Source organism: Caretta caretta, chromosome 3 (assembly GCF_965140235.1).
Source record: "Caretta caretta isolate rCarCar2 chromosome 3, rCarCar1.hap1, whole genome shotgun sequence".
NCBI lineage: Eukaryota > Metazoa > Chordata > Testudines > Cheloniidae > Caretta > Caretta caretta.
This window is the reverse complement of record NC_134208.1, coordinates 121,116,257-121,135,279: the sequence shown is the minus strand read 5'-3', so window position 1 is coordinate 121,135,279 and position 19,023 is coordinate 121,116,257. Positions and strand designations below refer to the sequence as shown.

Below are 19,023 nucleotides of genomic sequence, written 5' to 3'. Positions count from 1 at the left end.
CTAAAAGAGCAGGGGTCGACTCCGCAGGCACCAGGACGAGCTGCAAACTGGGAGGGGGTGGAGGCGTCGGATGCGCCGGCGCAAAATGAGCCACTCGAGAACGGCGGAGGCAGATGTCGGAGAACAGAATGAGGTTGAATGCGCAGGCGCACTGTAAGCAGGGCTCCGAGCCGCAGAAGGCTGTGAGGTAACTGAGAGCGTTGCGCCGCCGCGGTTGGAGCGGCGGGGACGCCAGTGGGCGGGGTGGGTGCGCAGGCGCGGCGCGAGCGGCCCGCGGTTGGCGGAGAGGTTATTAGGGGGGCGCGGCCGCGGTGTTTCCTGCAGGCTGGCGGCGTGAGCGGCTGGGGTCCGGGCCGGAGGAAAGATGGACGAATTGCAGTCGGGGGAGGAGGTAACAGCTCGGGCAGCGGGGCAGGGATCCCGGCGAGGAGCCTTCTAGGGGCGCAGGGATCCCCTGTTCGCATCGCTGCCGCCCTTCCCCGACACACACGGTGGTTGGGGGCGGGCGGGCGGTGTTGCTAGGAGACCCACCCTCCGCGCTCCTGGGCTGCTCCGGGAGAGGGGGCGAGCTAAGCGTCCGGGGGCAGGGGGAGCCTCGCGCGTTCCCGGAATCCCCAACGGCCGGAGCGTGCCCGAGCTCCAAACGGGCTTCCCCTGGCTCGTGCCTTGCCCGTGTCGCGGGGGGCGGGGCTGCTGCAGCCCCGGGGCGTAACGCCCAGTGCCCCCCTCCTCGGTGCTTGTGAATCCCGGGCAGGGGGAGCCGAGCCTTTGTGTTCTCCATGTGGCCGCGCGGTGCTGCTGCCGCTGCCGGTTGCTTGCAGGGGCAGGGTGCCATTTGATTAGCGAGTACGACACATCCAAGGAATAATAAGTTGGCGTCCTTGTGGCACCTTAGAAACTAACCCATTTATTTGGGCATAAGCTTTCGTGGCCTAAAACCCGCTTCATCAGCCTGTCACCAAGGAATAACGTCTCCCAGAACCGCATGCCCGCTGTGGGGTTTTGATAACCTCACAAAGCAAGTGAATGAAGCTTGATTAATCCAAGTCTTAACATAGAATTCAAGCTTTAACTCTTTGCACATTAATGGTCATTGAAATATCTCACGAAGCAATATTCCCACACCCTGTCCCTCGGTCACTTTTGTGTCTCTGTATCTTGGGTACCCCTTTATCTTTCAGCCTCCTTCTATGCCCATATTATTTTCTTCTATCCTGAAAGTTTCTCTTTCAACACTCTTTTGTAGGCTATGATAGAGAAATATCGTAATAGACATTTTTCTGACATAACTACTGAACAATAGACTCCTGTCATTATATGAACTTCATGATTGCATTAAGTGCACAGAAATGTCACAGAGCATAGAAGCTTGAGCACAAAAGCAAGGGCACGCTGAATTAAGCCAGATAAACCTCCCAATTGTGCCTCAATTTTGCAGCACACAGATATTTTCTTTCATTTCAGGTGAACGAGCCCCTGATGGCATGGCTAATGTGATTAGGTCCTACGATGGTGTCACTTGAATAAATATGTGGACAGAGTTGGCATCATGCTTTGTTGCAAGGATAGGTTTCTGGGTTAGTGTTTCTGTTGTGTGGTAATTCCACCATGATTTCAACAATTTCCATCCCACCATCAACCTCAGCCTAGACCAATCCACACAAGAAGTCCATTTCCTGGACACTACTGTGCTAGTAAGCGATGGTCACGTAAACACCACCCTATACCGGAAACCTGCTATACTTACCTACATGCCTCCAGCTTCCATCCAGGACACATCACGTGATCCATTGTCTACAGCCAAGCTCTAAGATACAACTGCATTTGCTCCAATCCCTCAGACAGAGACAAGCACCTATAAGATCTCTATCAAGCATTCTTAAAATGACAATACCCACCTGTTGAAGTGAAAAGACAGATTGACAGAGCCAGAAGAATACCCAGAAGTCACCTACTACAGGACAGGCCCAACAAAGAAAATAACAGAACGCCACTAGCTGTCACCTTCAGTGCCCAACTAAAACCTCTCCAGCGAATCATCAAAGATTTACAACCTATCCTGAAAAATGATCCCTTACTCTCACAGATCTTGGGAGACAGACCAGTACTCGCTTACAGACAGCCCCCCAACCTGAAGCAAATACTCACCAGCAACCACACAACAGAACCCCTAACCCAGGAACCACTAACCCAGAGCCCGATGCCAGCTCTGTCCACATAGTAGTCAAGTGACACCATCATAGGACCTAATCACATTAGCCATGCCATCAGGGGCTCGTTCATCTGCACATCTACCAATGTGAGATATGCCATCATGTGCCAGTAATGCCCCTCTGCCATGTACATTGGCCAAACCGGACAGTCTCTACGCAAAAGAATAAATGGACACAAATCTGACATTAGGAATCATAACCCTCAAAAACCGGTAGGAGAACACTTCAACCTCTTTGGCTACTTGGTAAAAGATTTAAGGGTGGCAATTTTGCAACAGAAAAGCTTCAAAAACAGACTCCAGCTAGAACCTGCTGAGCTTGAATTAATCTGCAAACTAGATACCGTTAACTTGGGTTTGAATAGAGACTGGGAGTGGCTGGGTCATTACACATATTGAATCTATTTCCTTAAGCTAAGTATCCTCACACCTTCTTGTCAGCTGTCTAAATGGGCCATCTTGATTATCAATACAAAAGTTGTTTGTTTTTTTTTCCGCCTGCTGATAATAGCTCATCTTAACTAATTAGCCTCTCACAGTTTGTATGGTAACTTCCAACTGTGTGTGTATGTATATATACACACACACAATCTTACTATATGTTCCATTCTATGCATCTGATGAAGTGAACTGTAGCTCACGAAAGCTTTTGCTCTAATAAATTAGTCTCTAAGGTGCCACAAGTACTCCTGTTTTTGCGGATACAGACTAACACGGCTGCTATTTTGAAACCTGTATTATAACTTGTGACTACCATACCTGAATCAATGATCGTTTGGTTAACACATTAGCGCTGTCGAAGAGACCACCAGTTCAGTAAACTTTGTATTTGTTACCAAGACTTGTTTTTTAAGAAGTACTGATTCTGTGAAGATTTGTACACACAGATTATCAATTGTCTTCTCCTTTACCATTTCATATGGGAGAAACATATAATTTTATAAGCCTCCGATATCAGGAAATGTGACTGTAACATAATGGTCATGTTTGTTTAAATATTCTAGAACCTTTTCTTTTTTCAAATGCCAAAGAAAGTCCAGTATGAAAGCGTTAATGATAAGACTGAGAATCTAAATGTACAAGTCAAGAAGGTCAAAATTATGGATTCTACAGCAGAAGTAACTTAGTTTCATTACACATACACAAAGGTACAAATTTAGCAGTTTTCTGTTGGGACACCACATTGTTAACAGAATCCATCAACCAGAAAGCTGGCTTTCTTATTTTTTAATGAAGATTACATTGCCACCATTCCCCCTTTTCTTCCCCTCCCCTGTTTTTATTAATTATTCAGGACAGAGGAACTGATCCATCTTCATTCATAAAACATAATCTCATGTCAAGGGTTGACTACAGGCTCTTTGGTCTCTAAAGATATTTTGCAAGGGTCAGGTGGAATAAAACAATACTGTAACAAGTAAGGAATAAAGACACTTAAAATGGAACTCTATCAAGGAGAAACACATTATCCAGTTGCGCATATACACACGGCCAGTTTGACCGTGTCACTTTCCTGTTCTGCACCCACTCAGCAAACTTGATCTTGATGTTCTTTCTCAGGCAAAACTTCAATTTTACCAAGCTCAGTCATTTTACTATTACCCTAAGTATCTTCATTCCAATTTTTCCTGTTTTCTCCATCAGTAGTCACATCAGATTGTAAGCTGTTTGGAGCAGAGGTTATTTCATGTGTATACAGAGTCTAGCATTACTTGTGCCCTAATAGGAGCCTTGATACTACCACGATACAAACAACCTGGACTTCCAAGCAGAACTGCAAACGTTTAAAAAAGTTGTGGGGAGCCAGGAGACAGCTACCTACATGAAAGGGAACTTCAACAGAATAGTAAAGGTGGAGTGGGGATGGACATGTCCCCCTCCCCGTAAGGTTGCATCTGTGCTGTCTGCTTTTAACCTTTGTGTCTAACTGTAAATTGTAGTCTTAGATTTGAGTATATGTACTCAAGGACTGAGTTACTCAAGAAATCATAACTCCCTTTCCTGGCTTGTTGAAAGTCTTGATTGTTGCATTGTATAGGCATAGTTAGTATCATGCCACTGTCCTCCAAAAAGAATGGAACTGCTCAAAATAGAACTAATATGCTGAATTTTATTGTAAAAATGAAATGTCAGTTAAAATCTTACTTAATTCCATGCTAATCCAAGTGATAAGAAATATTTTATTAGCAATGAGTAGGCAAAGTACTGATTCAATCCAGTGAGAAGCCTAATTAAATGTAAACGAGAAAGTTGATTTATGTCTGACCGACTAACTGTCTAAATTATCCTAAAAAATGTACTTACTAGCTAAATTTCCACTAGTGAAACTTGTACTCGCAACTAGAAACTGGCTCTGAAACATTTAAAAGTATTCATTTATTTAAAATTCTACCTCTGAATTTTTCTGTAGACTTCTTTTGTTATTGATGAAGTGAGTAACATCGTTAAAGAGGTAAGAAGTTACCAAATGTCGTCTTGTCATGTGAAAATGTAACCTTGTATGCCCTATATTTGTGTTATGTTATTTTCTCTCAATAGTTTCTTTGTGTACAAAAAAACTTCCAACCAATACATTGATTAGTATTAGAAATAGATATTACATAGGTTATTCAGTATTCTATTAAGACTGATACCAGTTAATAATAGTCTGTTTGAAAAATCTATTTAAGTATTGTTATGAACTTAAAATATATTTAATATTTAGAGTATGTTCCTCTTCTAGTGTGAACCTGCCTTTCCTCATATTAATTCCTAGATGGTGGAAATTACATGAATAAAGTGAAACTTGCGCAGAAGGGCGTAAGCTCCATTTAAAACTCTTAGCATAAAGAGCTTTGCACAGGCCCTCTGCACAAACAGAAATTTCACTTAAATGTCTCTCCTTTCAGGACTTTTTCCTCAGAGATAATGTATGAACTACATATTTGATTTAGACACTTTAAAGTGTATTTGAGATAAATGCCCTGTAGTTGCAAGTTGCTAAGAAACTTGCATCTTGCCTACAAATCTTCAGAGGCGTTTGTTTGTGGCAACCACCTTTCCTGTTGTAGAAATTCAATGAAATGGCAAGTAGATGGGATTATGACACATTGGAGAGTTTATTTGGTTACTGTACAATAAAACAAAGTTACAGATTAATGTAGTCCTAATTAAGTGGAGTTACTGTCAATGAATTGTGCCCATTTAACATGTCTCTTACAAATTTTGGAAGGCCCCTTTCATATACTGTATATTTTTTTTCCTACACACTAAGTGAATTAGTTCTTTGTTTTTATTTTTTTAAGGAAGCAAACTAACTCTTCTGTAAGAAAAGTGCATGACCTAAAAATACCCATTTCAGCCATAAAAAGTGTGTGCCTCCTTACTTTGAAAATGTACACCATTGGGTACAAGTGAGAATCAGTACCTATAAGTAGTAGAATTTCTTCATACTTGCTTTTCTTAAATAATCTTCAGTCACGTGGTCTGTCTTATTTTACTACACCAATAGCAAGAATTTTTTTTTAAATCCTGTTACTTCTGATCAAGACTACTTCAAAGTTTAAGCACAGTTTAAATTCTACTTTCAGACCCAGCTCTCTGCACAGTCATACAGCAGTACCAAACATGTATGTGTGAATATCTATGCTTGTGATTCCAAATGTTTCCAGTCACTCTAGTTCTGTTGCAAATGCAAGTAACACTTGTAGTTCATAATGCATATTTGGGATTCTGGATTAGGGGTTTGAGAAAAGCAGGAATACAAATTAAAATCAAAGGCTAAGGTAAAACTGTTGACATCATCATGCTAACAAAGAGCAAATCATTTGGAGTGCTTTGTTCTTAAATAGTAGGTATGTGGCAAAAGTATTTCTAATGTATACCACTGCTACAGACTCTGGCATCTTCAGTGCTAGTTAACTTGGGGTTCTCCATAAACTGAATTCCAATGTGTTAAAAACATGAAGCACTTAGTTAAAATTAGAGGTCTAAGCTGGACAGTGGCAACAGATATATTTCTGTTTGTCACTTTTAGGCTATAGAAAGTGCAATAGGTGGCAATGCCTATCAACACAGCAAAGTGAACCAGTGGACTACAAGTGTGGTAGAACAAACTTTAAGTCAACTTACAAAGCTGGGAAAACCTTTCAAGTATATTGGTAAGTTTGTGCTGCTATATTGGCTTTATTGACTATACCAGAAGACTGAAATGTAAGCAGTCTATTAGTGAGATTTATTTAAAGATGAATGCAAAACTTTTCATAAAAACTTTACTCCTAAACTAGTAACTATATTTTAGTTATAAACTACGAATATACAGTCAAACTATAAAATAAGCTTTATTTACTTGTTAAGTATTTAGCATCAGTCTGTGGAAGATTAAACAGTCTGGCACTAGTATCTTGCATGCTGTTGATTTTGCTGCCTTTGCCCCCAAGAAGAAGTAGGAATATTGTTCCCCTTTCAGGAGGGGGGCTGGGAGGAGTGAAACATAGATTAAGTGACTTGCCTAGCATTCCACAGGAAGTATGTGGCAGAATGGGGGAAGAATCCCCATCTCTTGTCACATTTCACTGTCTTAACCACAAGACCATCCTTCCTATTACAGGTTATAGGCTTATTTATTTGTATTACCATAGTGCCTATGAGTCCCAGTCCTGGACCATGACCCCATTGTGCTAGGTACTGTACAAATGGGGGGGGGGAAGCCTTTCCCTGTCCCAAAGATCTTTGTCTGTCTTGAGCTGTTTGGGGGTTTTATGTAGATGATGGCCAGGGCTGACTTTTTTGGGACACCTTTGAAGTGTCCGTGTTAGCACCTTAGCTTTTTCTTGCTTTGTTTTTTAGTGCTTTATTATGTTGTACCATTTGACATGTAAGGGTCTGCATCTTTTTGCCAGGAAGTTTTTACAGTAAATTGCATTCATGTGGATATTGTATGTAGTGAATTTGAGTTCATAGACATAGGGGACTGATAACACAAATGCTAGTTTAATGCTAAAACTAGGCACTGATGTAAGCTGTGTTGATGATGATAATAGTCAATTTTGGTTCTCTAATGGAAGCTTCCTTTGTGTGTTAACAGTGACCTGTGTGATTATGCAAAAAAATGGTGCTGGCCTTCACACAGCAAGCTCTTGTTTCTGGGATAACACCTGTGATGGTACAGAAGCGACTTAATTTTCTTTCTTAAAAATAGCAACTTTTCATAAATATTCTCATGCTAGAACTTGTTTTTATTTTCAAGATTCTGTTGCCTTTATCTCAGATAAGACTGACAATCTTAAACTACTGTTTTGGAGCAGCGTGGTACGGATTAAACTGCCTTTAGGGGAAAGGAGGGGCAAAAGTCTCCAAAGCAGGAGGCTTATAAATTTATTTTGATACATGTGAAGTTAGCAGCTGATTTTTTTTTTAAAATGCACAGCTTAACTACTGAGACAGCTTCACTCTTTCTTGATTAAAAAGTGAAACTTTCAAATTCTATTTTTAATATAGATGCCTGATCATGATATGGGGAAGCATGCATAACTTCTTGGTTTTAAATACTTTCTCTTCTGCTGTAGGAAACTGCACTGTGAGATGGGAGAATAAGACTATGTACTGTATTATCAGTGTCTTTGGACTTGCAATATAATTGCCTTGGAACTGCTCAGCCTTCTACGGAGTCTTTTCTTCAGCACTTCCATTTCATAATCTGTTCAAACTGAATACACTTTTGTTTTAATGTACTTTTTTATGTAGTTCTTTCAAATGTAGAAATGTGAAAACACTAGTCATATGCTGTTACAAGGACTACACATTTGATCTTTATTGCACCAGTGTTGCTAGGCTGTCTTAACATTTCAAGGGCTTCTCAAGGTGCTAATAAAAAAAACAACAAAACCCTGAAACCTGCTGCAATGTAAAGGTTTCTTTAGCTTTATTCTCTGAAACTAATTTAAATAAGAATTTTCACACTTTGTACTTTTTGGTTAGCATTAAATTATTGAAGTTCATAACTTTGTGTGACTCTTCTATTGAATTCAACTGTTTTGTGTTTTTTGGGTTTTTTTGGTAGGGGAAGTTGAAGGGAATAACTTTTCATTCTTTTCAATAACTACTTGTTTTCAAGGTGTATGTCATACTTAATCTCTGATGTAGACAATCTGCCTACGCTGAAGTGTATGCAGAATTGCAAAAATCTTATTTGAGACAACACGCTTGAAATGCCACCATGGTAAAGACTAAGTGAGCAAAGGCACAGTCTAAAAAGATTATCTGATCTTCTCTCTGCTGCATTGAACACTGGTCCCAAGAATGCATTTCTTTGATATAGTAATTCAGTAATTTTGTGACCACGTTCTGCACCATTTGTGTTAAACAGGAGGGATCAAGAAGATCTGAGGCATCTACTATGGTCCAGTCCTGTCTCATCCAAATGGCCTAGCAGACATCTGAAACTTGGGTTAAATTGAAGTGCTATTAACTAACATTGGCTTATATGGGGGACACAGGGATTTGGATAACTAGAATTTTTCAGACGAAACAAATGCAGATAAGTGGAATTATAGTTTCTCTGGTTCTCTCCACAACTCTTATAGTTAAGGTAGATGTTTTCAAAGTCAACAAGCTTAAAAGAAATAAAGGGGACTGCTACGTCCCTTCTGAATGTTTGTGGGACCTGGGGTTGTACATGGGTTTTTTTTTGTGTTTTTCTGTGTGTGAAACTTATTTCCCAGTGGAAAAAACTGGATACACACAAACCAAAAGAAATGTATATCCTATACTATTCTTCAAAATGTTAATCTTGCCTTCTAAAATAGTAATCAGATGTTTAACCATTAGTTCACTTGCAGAAATGTGCTCTAGTTATCACTTGTGTCCTCAAATGTCATAGGGCATCTATATTGATGTATTATGAACACTTATATCTAATAAAAATGACCTACATATCTATAAAAGCAACTTCCACAGCACAACCAGAAACATGCAGGCCTGTGCTGGTTTCAACCTCCTAATGAACTGCTTCTGCAAAATTATTTAAATGGTTACAGGTTTGCAGAGTCAGGCCCTAAACCAACAGTGCAGTGTATAAAGAGGATTGAAATTGTTGTATTTTCTGCTTGGTTAGTATCCTTCAAAACAGGAGGCTGAAGAGGGCTATAAAGCCAGCTGCTAGTGGAATGATTTGGCTCTTTATGCCTCTTGCTTTTGCAGATTGGTATGAGGGACAGCCATAATTTTCACTTTCTCTAAGTGCTGCTGATGGTTTTTGGTGCAGTATGCTGTCCCTAACAAGTCACAGTGTCTATGCAGATATATAGGGGTATGTGTTGATCGACTAGTTAAATCAGAGGTGGGCAAACTATAGGCCACATCTGGCACCTGGGACCATCCTGCCCAACCCCTGAGCTCCTGGCTGGGGAGGCTAGCTGCTGGCCCCTTCCCCATAGCCATGCTGTTGGGCAGGAGCACAGCTTGCACCTGCCCACCTCCCAGGCTTTTTAATAAGCCAGTTCCACTGCTCTGAGTGGCATGGTTGGATAAGGGGCAGACAGGGAACAGGGTGTGGGGGATGGGGAGGTTGGATAGGTGTGGGAGTCCCAGGGGGCCTGTCATGGGGCAGAGGTGTGGATAGGGGTTGGGGCAGTCAGGGAGTGAGGTGGGGGGGGGGTGGATAGGCATGGGAGTCTGTCAGGGGGCAGGGGATGGGGTCCCAGGAGGGGGCAGTCAGGACAAGGTATGGGGGAGTTGGATAGGTTGAAGGCTCTGATAGGGGGCAGGAGCTAGGCTGTTTGGGGAGGCACAGCTTTCCCTACCCAGCCCTCCATACTGTTTTGCAACCCCTATGTGGCCCTTGAGCCAAAAAGTTTGCCTACCCTGAGTTAAACATTGAATTATAGTGTTGAAGAGCTCTATGAGCTCAAAAGCTTGTCTATTCCATTAACACAAGCTGATCCAACAAACCAATTACCTCCCCTGCTTTGTCTAAGATCCTGAGTTCATCTTGGCATCAGTGCCCCCATCTCAACTGAAGGGTGAAATACATAGCTGGAATCTGTCTGGACTAAATACCTAACCTATCAATATTAACCCACAAATGAACCAAACACTTAAAATTTTATCAAATGCTTGAGCTGCTGCATATGTTAACCTTACTTGTAATGTCTATATTCCATATTGTAATAATAATTAAGCAGGTGCAATGTGAGCCTTTGACTGACTGTATTAGCCACTGCAGAGGAGAGGGGTAATCAGTAGTGTGAAAAGCTCTTCTACAGAAATTGTTAGGCCCCCTCCCTATATCTAGATTGAGGAATAATGCAACAAATGGCCTAAAGAGACATTGGTATTCTGTTTGCCTCTGTGAAGATAAGTCATGGACATGGCCTCCTGAGTTACCAGCTGAGCACATTGGGGGTGGGGGGGAGAAGAACAACCCTGAACTTAAGGTATGTCTACACTGCACTTGGGCCCAGGGGTTTAATTGTAGTGCGCTTCAGTCCAAGCTCTAGGACCCTCCCATCCCACAGGGTCTTAGGCCCCAGGCTTGAGCCCTAAAATAAACAGCCTCTTAGCCCAAATCAGCTGATATGCTAACTGCTGGTTTTTAAATGCAGCATAGGCATAGCCCAAGCTTTCTATGTTGCTGGGATCTTGGACAGGGGAATGAAGTTTCCTAGGCCCAAGCAAGAGATTCCCAGCAGTTTAGGTTAGCTTTAAACGACAAATAGAGGCTTCTATAATAAGCTTGTTCTATTATCTTTTTATAAAACAAAAAGACTCCCTTATTCATGTAGCTACAGGCAGCTGTACACCTAAACTGCTGCACCAGTGCCACTATAGCGCTTCAGTGGAGACAGCGCTATGCTGATAGGAGAGCTTCTCCTGTCAGCTACTGCCTTGTGCAGGGGTGGATTAACTATGCTATGTCAACTGAAGCCCTCCTACTACCATAGATCACTGTCTACATCAGAGGTTAGGTCAGTTTGACTGTATCACACAGGGGTATGGAGTTTTCACACCCCTGGGCAATGTAATCATCGCTGTAAGTCTGTTCATAGACCTGGCCTATATTTGCTTGCTTTAACCTTGTAAATAACTCTAGTTTCCTTTTTCCTCTGGAATAAAATTGTATTCAAGCATTGTCCTTGGTGTGAGCTTTAAGGTGCAATTGATCTGAGGTAAGTGACTGGTCCTTGGGACTGGAAGTACCTGGAATATTGCTGAGTCTTGCTGTTTCTCAAGGGCCATCTATCACACAGATACTCGCCTAAGTGGCAAGACAGTCCTTGGATAGGCTGGTTTATCTGACTATTTAAGGCTATTAGTATGCCTGGAGTTTGCCCTTGAACTTCTGATCAATTTAGGGTTTGACACCTGGTTGTTTTAACAGTCCATCCTGGGAGGTCTTTAGTGATCTTGACTGAGGCCTAGACCAGGTTAGCCCAAGCAGCAGTATCTAATCAGAATGAAGTCTAGCCCAGCAGCTGAGTAATGCCTGTCACAGTAGCCAAAAAACAGCTCCAAGCCCAGAACCCGCAGGCATGCTACCAGGCTTCTCTCTACATGCTATAGCTGACATGGGGCTGAGGTAGTTAAGAGTGTATTTTTCCTGACCGTAGGGACCAGAAGGCATTTGATGAGATGCTAGTAATACACACTCTTTCACATTAGCTGGATATTTCTAAAATAAAGTACATTGAAATACTTGCCATTAGGTTCTAGGGTTAACATTGAGATGGACAAAAGCTAGCCCCTCCCCAGTTTGTCTCTGCATACTCAGAGGACCTTGCTCATGTTTGTAAAGTTGTCTTTGCAATCTTAATGGTTAGGAATCAAAGTGATTGCTTAAGTTCTGCAAAAAATGTCAAAGCAGCTACATACCACATGAAACAGCTCACTAGAAAACCCCAGGTGAGCACTGCTTAGCTTGTTTGTTTTCTTAACTGCAGAAATAATAAACCATCTCCAATCCTAGGAAGTCAAAAAGAATCTCTCCCTGTCTACACTGGTATTAGTTAGAAGTATTTAAACTCTTAAAGTTTAAAGAAGTATTTAAACAATAGAAGTATTTAAACTCTTCCACTGCTTGGACAGTATCAGTTGTATGTATGCATACCAGGCTGTCTCTTGCACCTGTAAAGAAAAATAGTGCTAGGTTATCATCCCCTAATGAAAGGAAAATGAAACCCAAATGCAGGTGTAAAGATATAGTATGAAAACTATTTATTAACATATTTAATACACAAAGTCTTCCATGTATCAGCACCCAGTTTTTGCTGAAGGAAAACAATCAGTTTTGCTTTGTATTCTATACCAGAAAGATTTCCAGTATAAATAGATGATTTATTAACAAGTTTCCCCAAAACACAATACTAATGCATCCCATGCATACCTTCCCAAAGCAGCACCATATTTACAGCTTCTCATTAACAATGTTTATCTTACACATTCTATACCATTTTGGCATACCATAGTTTTACTTCATTTTACATATATTTACAAACTTTAAAAAATTAAGTTTTACAATAGCATGAGGGTTTTGGGTAGTGTATGGCAGTTACTGGCATGTTCAGAACATATGGCAAAAAGGGAACAAGCAGGTTTCTAATTCTTATTACAATTATTACCTTTTGGCTTAAAGAAAGCGATCAAGTCCAGAATCCTTTCATTTCAAAACAATCTTCCCAAAGCAGTTCATGCTCTCTGTTAAACAGGATTTTCATTCTTAACCAAAGGTAGCAAAGATTTCTCTTCCCTAATGTATTCCTCTGGGTTATACTTCCCCTTCTTGGCCTTAAGAGTACAAGATATTAGTTTCCCAGCCAGCCTTAACACTGATGATGTCTTAAAGCCAATACAACAGCAAAAATGTGCATGAGAGTTCAGGAGCTAACAATACGTGAATCACCAGTGTAGGCCCGAGACCTGATCAACACCCCCACCCCCACATATTAAACCAGCCTTGGGTGAAACTCAGGAAGTTCACCACTAAACTTGAAAAAAAGGAATGTTCTGCTGCTGCGAAAGCACCCCCACCTCAGGAGTGTCCTTAACAGTTATAACCACTTGGTTACAACCAAGTTGTAACGTTGCTGGGAAATTAGGGAGGATACAGAAAGAGACTCAACAAATGGTAAAATAAGCTCTGACCATCTGCACAAATAGAGAAGATCACAATTTGGGCATGAAAGTTAAAATGTAAAGAACTTGGGCATCAAGAAGGACAAATGAATGTCAGTGCATAATTGGTTAAAATGTTTGTTATTTAGGAGTGTGGGATAATGTGATAGTTTTAGTATATTTGAAGGAGGGAGCTAGTTTTACCTATATAATGTAAATGACAAACAATGCTCTTTGGGAACCATTTCCAGACCTCAGTTCATCAAGCTGCTGGAATTCTGACCCCTCTGTACAACCATGATGTGCAGAGGCATCGCAGGGAACTCCCAGATGAATGAATCCTAACTGGTCATTGGGTGAAATTTGTCTGTATATTGGGAGTGGTGAGCATAAGAGATTTCCTTGGTATATGGATTCTGGGTGTGTTGCTAATAGATGTTTAAAGCACAACTGTGTAAGGCTCTTTCACTGGGAAAAGGTTCCGTAGAGCCCTGAACCCCGAGGGAAAGGGTGGGTACTTAAATTGACCAGATTTCTTCCTGAGGCCCTGGGTAAGGATACCTATCCTTACACCTTACACTCTGAGCCCTCCATAGGGTATATGCAGGGTGCCCTAAATTGAGTAGGTAACACCAGGGCCAGTGATATTTGGCTTCTACACAATGCACCAGAAGGATTTTTGAAAGTAAAAAACCCTACATGTTGTAAAAGAGGAAGCATCTCATTTTTGCCGTAAGCCAATACATTGTGGATGTATTTTGTATACATTACTCATTTTGCTGTGTTCCAATCTAATCATCATTCTTGAAAAGGTTTAATCTAGAATAATTACATGAAAGCCTGAAGTGTGTGTGTGTGGGGGGGGTTTAAAAACCCACCCCAATGTTTTTACTAGTTGTGTTTTAACAGCCCAGCACAAGTTCACTTTGACCTAACTGGTTCTTTGGGAAGAAAAAAATTCAGATTTACAAAATAAAAACAGCCATACTGGGTCAGACCAAAGGTCCATCCAGCCCAGTATCCGGTCTACTGCCAGTGGCCAATGCCAGGTGCCCCAGAGGGAGTGAACCTAACAGGTAATGATCAAAATGTACTTCTCTCATTGACTTTTCCCACTGGCCATATGGAAAACACGCAGCTAGCCAAGTGAATTTCTTACGTAGGTACCCTTTCATTTAATCCTTGGGTCATAATAGCACAACACACTGTGCAGAGACACATGAATTTAACTCCCCACAAAATATTTACAATCCATCTTGTTGCCACAAGAGAATTCCTCAGAATAATCTTTGGTTCCAAATTGTGCATCTGTGCAGTTTTCAATATTCATCGCCACAAGGCATGAAATATGTGATCTCTTGCTAGGGAGACTATTCTCCAGCCAGCCTTACTACTTCTGCCTATTTACTAGTTAGGTAGTGAATTTAATGCTGTGCTGCTTTAGCCAAACTTGCTAAGTTACATTGTAACATTGTTTTGAGTATAAAATACAATATGCATGAGTAGAGCCCAGCAAATCCGCAGATATCTATATCTGCGGGTGATTTTTTTTTTTTAAGATCGTGGATGGATGAGGATCCAAATTTTATTTCTAAAGCCCTGCAAATCTGTAGATATCTGCTTTATATCCCTGGGTGTGGATATCCACAGATCATTTTTGCAGATTGGATGTGGATACAAATTTTGTGTCTGCACAGGGCTCTATGCATGGGGAAAGGCAGTTCAATGCAGGATTTCTACAAAAGAATTCATGAACAAAATAAATAACTTTGTTTTTTAAAGTGCACATTTCCCCATCCTATTCTTATTTTTGTTCCTCTAACGAGCCATGTAATAACAAAAAAGAATAATAAAGGGGAAAAAAACAGCCTAGGAAAATTTTTCATTCTCAATACCATGATTTCTTGAAGTTGAATTTTAAAAAAAATGTTGTTTTCTTTAGTTAATGGAATCCAAAACCATATTTTATAGTCAGACTTAATATACTGTATCACAAGCATTCTGGATTATAGTAAGCAGCATTAGTAAAACTCAAATATCCTACATGGAAAAATATTTTAGCAAATCAAAAAAATGACTTTTACAACAGGAATAAAATAGTATTAAAGTGCCAAAAAGCTTTGAATGCACAAAAGTAAAAATCTGCATAAACATAAAGGCCTGATCCTTGTGTCGCTGCCTCCCACCCCTGACTCCCATGAAAGTCCATGGAAATTTTAGGTGCACAGGGAATGTCAGTGACTGGATCTTGAGCTTGACTTTACAAAGTCAAACTCAAGTACAAGCAAGCCCTGGATTAATTTTGCTTTCTTATTTAAGAAAAAGAGAAGCCAGTCTGTTTTTGCATTGGATTAAAAAAGCATCTAAAACACAACCTTATATTAAAAAAAAGTCGGTTAGCTAAAAGGAGTTGTTAAAGGTGCAACAACTACTGCAGTTTACAAAGACAATTTAACCCTGTCAGAATTTTTCCACATATTGTTACAAGTAACACCTACCATGCTAAGGGAAAAAAACTATTTGTTCTATTTCTTTACTTTGTGCACATGACAGGAGTAGGCCTTCTCTTGGCTTTGGTCTACACTAGAGACATTTGCTGTGCTAGGTATCATTTCAACTTCCTAGTATGTTTGTTAAATTTCATAGCCACAAAATGGTTTACACAAGCATGCTAAATATATTTTGTATTCCACTTGCTTTCAGCTGAACTAAATGCTAATTTTGTCAGACCCATTTAAAATGCCATTAAGAATACACACTAGCTGTAGTAGTTCAACTAGTCCTTCCATAGCACCCTGCGCAAGTCTCCCAGAATGCATTGCTCCTGAACATGAAACAGATACCCAGAGGTTATTGCAGATGAAGTGGTTTAGGACAGTTTTAATGTGAATGCAAGACAAACCTGCAATGGTTCCCAATGCAATTCAGCATGTTCAGTGTGAACACAGAGAACATTTATGATTAAACCAGTTCAATTCCCTAGCGTAGACAGGTCTTTGCAAAAAGATCAAAATCACTCTTTGTTCTGTATATGTTGCCAATTTCCCCATTTGTTTGTGTGGGTATTTCATTTAGCAACAGGGAAGAGAAACAGTAAAAAAAAAAAAAAAAAAAAATGGTGATTGTGAAACCACAGGAAAACCCACAGAAAGTCTCAGGGATAGGTGGCATACCTGAAAATACTAAACTTTAAAAAAAAAAAAAATTAATAGAAATTGACAGCCTCCCTTTTAAAAACAAAGGGATACCATGGTAGGGAAACTGAAACACATATTTAAATATCATGAGCAGCAATATTCCAGTAAATATTCTGAAGTTCTGTAGCACACTGTTCTAACATAGCCTGAAAAGGTACAGTCAAAAAGATACTTGTAAGTAGCAGGCATTTTAAGTATAGCTATTTAGGGGTTTCTAAAGATGAAGAGGTTGAGCTATCTACAGAACATGCTGAAGAACACACTTTTGTACATTTGTTCAACATGTCATCAAAAGTGATTGTTCTTATAATATAAACTCTTTTCTTTTTAACAGCTATGAAAAGACTGCATGAAAAATCCTAATTTAGGAAAGGATCTAGCAATTAAAAGAAGGTGTCTGTTAAAAATATTAAGTTGTATATTGTACACTTTGTAGGAAATGTAACCATTTTCTCCCTCCTCCGCCCCCAACACACTGATGGATTTCCAAACCAAGGTCTGCAACAGTTTAAAATATTTAAACTCGACGTTTTAACTTATTTTTGTCTTATTTTGTTTTGCTCATTCTAAGAGAAACCCTTACAAATTATTTTGCACTACTGATTATAATATATTATTCTGTTTATAAATTTAGGCCTCAACAGAACTTGAATATTTGTACTTGTCTCATATTCATAACTGTAGATATTTGAAAAACTTCCATTTTATGAACTCCAATCAATTACAGAGCTGACCACTGAACTGTGAATGCTTCCCCCTTGAAGCAGGAGCAATAAAGTTTGTGCTTTCTCAGAAATCAATGGAAATACCTGCCATTTCGCACGTCCAACTCAGGTGGGTAGGGTGAGGAAGGGAAGAAGAAAGAGAGGCACTTTATCACCAGTGGACACTGTACACAATAGCTAACACAAGCTGCATCAGGAGTGAAGATGATGTGCTGTACATAATCCTCTACAAACAAACAGCAAGGAAGCAATTTTAAATCAGCATATACTCAGTGACCCTCTTAGTTGGAACCAGACTCTGAAAGCCTCATTGTTTTAGCAATCTGTTCTCCACAGAAATCCTGTATGTGACATTTTCTAAACCTAGTGTAAAGAGAGAATTCGGTTTCTTAGAAGCCCGCACCACAATCTTTTCAAGCATTTCCATTTTTCCTTCAGTTTTGTAAACAGAAATAAACAGGAAGTCCTTCCTTGGGAGATAGTGTTCAGTAGAAAGCAGACTCATAAGAAAGCCAAAGAAGTGGTCATCTAGGAAAAACCTCAAGATCACTTTCATTCTCATAAGCAAGTCTCCTCCACATGAACTCAATCACTGTCTGATTCTTCCTTGTACTTGGCTCTAATGGCTTGACCATTCTGAAGTGGCATTTCTTCATAGTCACTCCTGTTAACAAACAGATATTTGTAAACATCCTGAACACAATGGCCAGCTACTTAGTTTCATGTAAACAGAAAAAAGCCAGTTCTACAATAATTTGGGCCGTCAATTCACAACTGATACAAGTACATCATCATTCACTAGGATTCACTAATCCAAAAGAATGCATTTCAGTTAAGAGACGTGAACAATACACAATCCTAGTCTCCAAATTCTTCCTCAAGGTTTGCTTCTATGCCTTGTCTACACTTGCGGCAGCGTGTAGAATACAGGCATGACCCATGGAGCTACATGCCACAGGCTTCGTCCACACTTGTCAGTGCAGTGCATAGTGCAGGGAGGCAGTGGGCCACTGCTAAAAATAGAAGTGGAGATGTGGAAGGCACTGCTTGGGCATGTAGAGAGCCGTTTAGGGTACATACCCCCTAGGGGTTCAGGCATGTATAGCATTCTACTTGCATAAGCCACATCTCACCATCTAAACAGCTACTTATACCTGTGCTAGCCGGGTGTGCAATGTGTTACTTTACATGCCACTGTAAGTGTAGACTTGTCTTTACTGTGACACCTATGGGACTGCTCACAACAGCTAATCAGGAGGCAAGCTGCTACTGATCAAAACTAAACACACACACAAGCAAAGACAAAAAAGCTATCACTACAAACTGCACATAACTAATCTATGCTAAACATGTTACCATGTCCTCACTCTTTCACCTGTTTTTGTTTTTTTGTTTTTTTTTACAAAGTCTGTAAGCCCTCAAGGGTAGGAATTGTTTTTTACTGTGTGTTTGTCCAGCACCAACGGGACCCTGCCTGGGCCTCTAGACGCTATGTAAATACTAATACTACTGTCGAGTTCAGAATCTGAACTTAGGCAATTGCATTTGATTATTAATATTTTTAATGAATATTGGATACCTAAAATAGGAATTGTCCTGCCCTACGGCAGTGGCCATTTTAAGTATGGCCTAGCTCTCTACTTATTCCCTCCTACTGCAACCTGCATCCTGCCAACCTGACTCCAGCACTCATTCCCCATCTACTCCCTTCTGCCAGCATATTCTCTTCCCAAAACCCGCCGTCCATATACTCCCCTCTCACTGCAGCTTGCCATTGTCCTCACACCTACAAGTCGGGAAT

At 40.4% G+C, this 19,023-nt stretch overlaps 2 protein-coding genes across 4 annotated transcripts in view; one reads left to right on the top strand and one right to left on the bottom strand.

Moving 5' to 3' along the window:
- The first annotated feature begins 285 nt into the window (after positions 1-285).
- On the top strand, positions 286-8,193 carry DYNLT1 (dynein light chain Tctex-type 1). 2 transcript variants are annotated; one of them, XM_048844146.2, is made up of 5 exons: positions 286-391; positions 4,623-4,664; positions 6,228-6,351; positions 7,278-7,355; positions 7,759-8,193. In XM_048844146.2, exons 1-5 carry the CDS (start codon positions 365-367, stop codon positions 7,827-7,829), a joined length of 342 nt encoding a protein of 113 aa, XP_048700103.1. In that variant the 5' UTR covers positions 286-364; the 3' UTR covers positions 7,830-8,193. The 2 variants fall into 2 exon arrangements, with proteins under 2 accessions (XP_048700103.1, XP_048700104.1); XM_048844147.2 differs by lacking the exon at positions 4,623-4,664 and having other exon boundaries at positions 295-391.
- Positions 8,194-12,380: 4,187 nt separating this feature from the next.
- TMEM181 (transmembrane protein 181) overlaps positions 12,381-19,023 on the bottom strand; it is a 59,039-nt gene continuing 52,396 nt past the window's right edge. For both annotated transcript variants that reach the window (XM_048844142.2, XM_048844144.2), the window contains exon 17: positions 12,381-17,886. In XM_048844142.2, the coding sequence (XP_048700099.1) occupies positions 17,808-17,886 (79 nt within the window). In that variant the 3' untranslated portion in view covers positions 12,381-17,807. The remainder of the gene's footprint in view (positions 17,887-19,023) is intronic.

Excerpts from the sequence above, each read along its gene's own strand:
- DYNLT1 (XM_048844146.2), top strand. The coding sequence starts at position 365 with ATGGACGAATTGCAGTCGGGGGAGGAG. Across the intron at positions 6,352-7,277 it reads AAAACCTTTCAAGTATATTG|TGACCTGTGTGATTATGCAA; the intron begins GTAAGTTTGTGC and ends GTGTGTTAACAG. Across the intron at positions 7,356-7,758 it reads CTGGGATAACACCTGTGATG|GAAACTGCACTGTGAGATGG; the intron begins GTACAGAAGCGA and ends CTTCTGCTGTAG.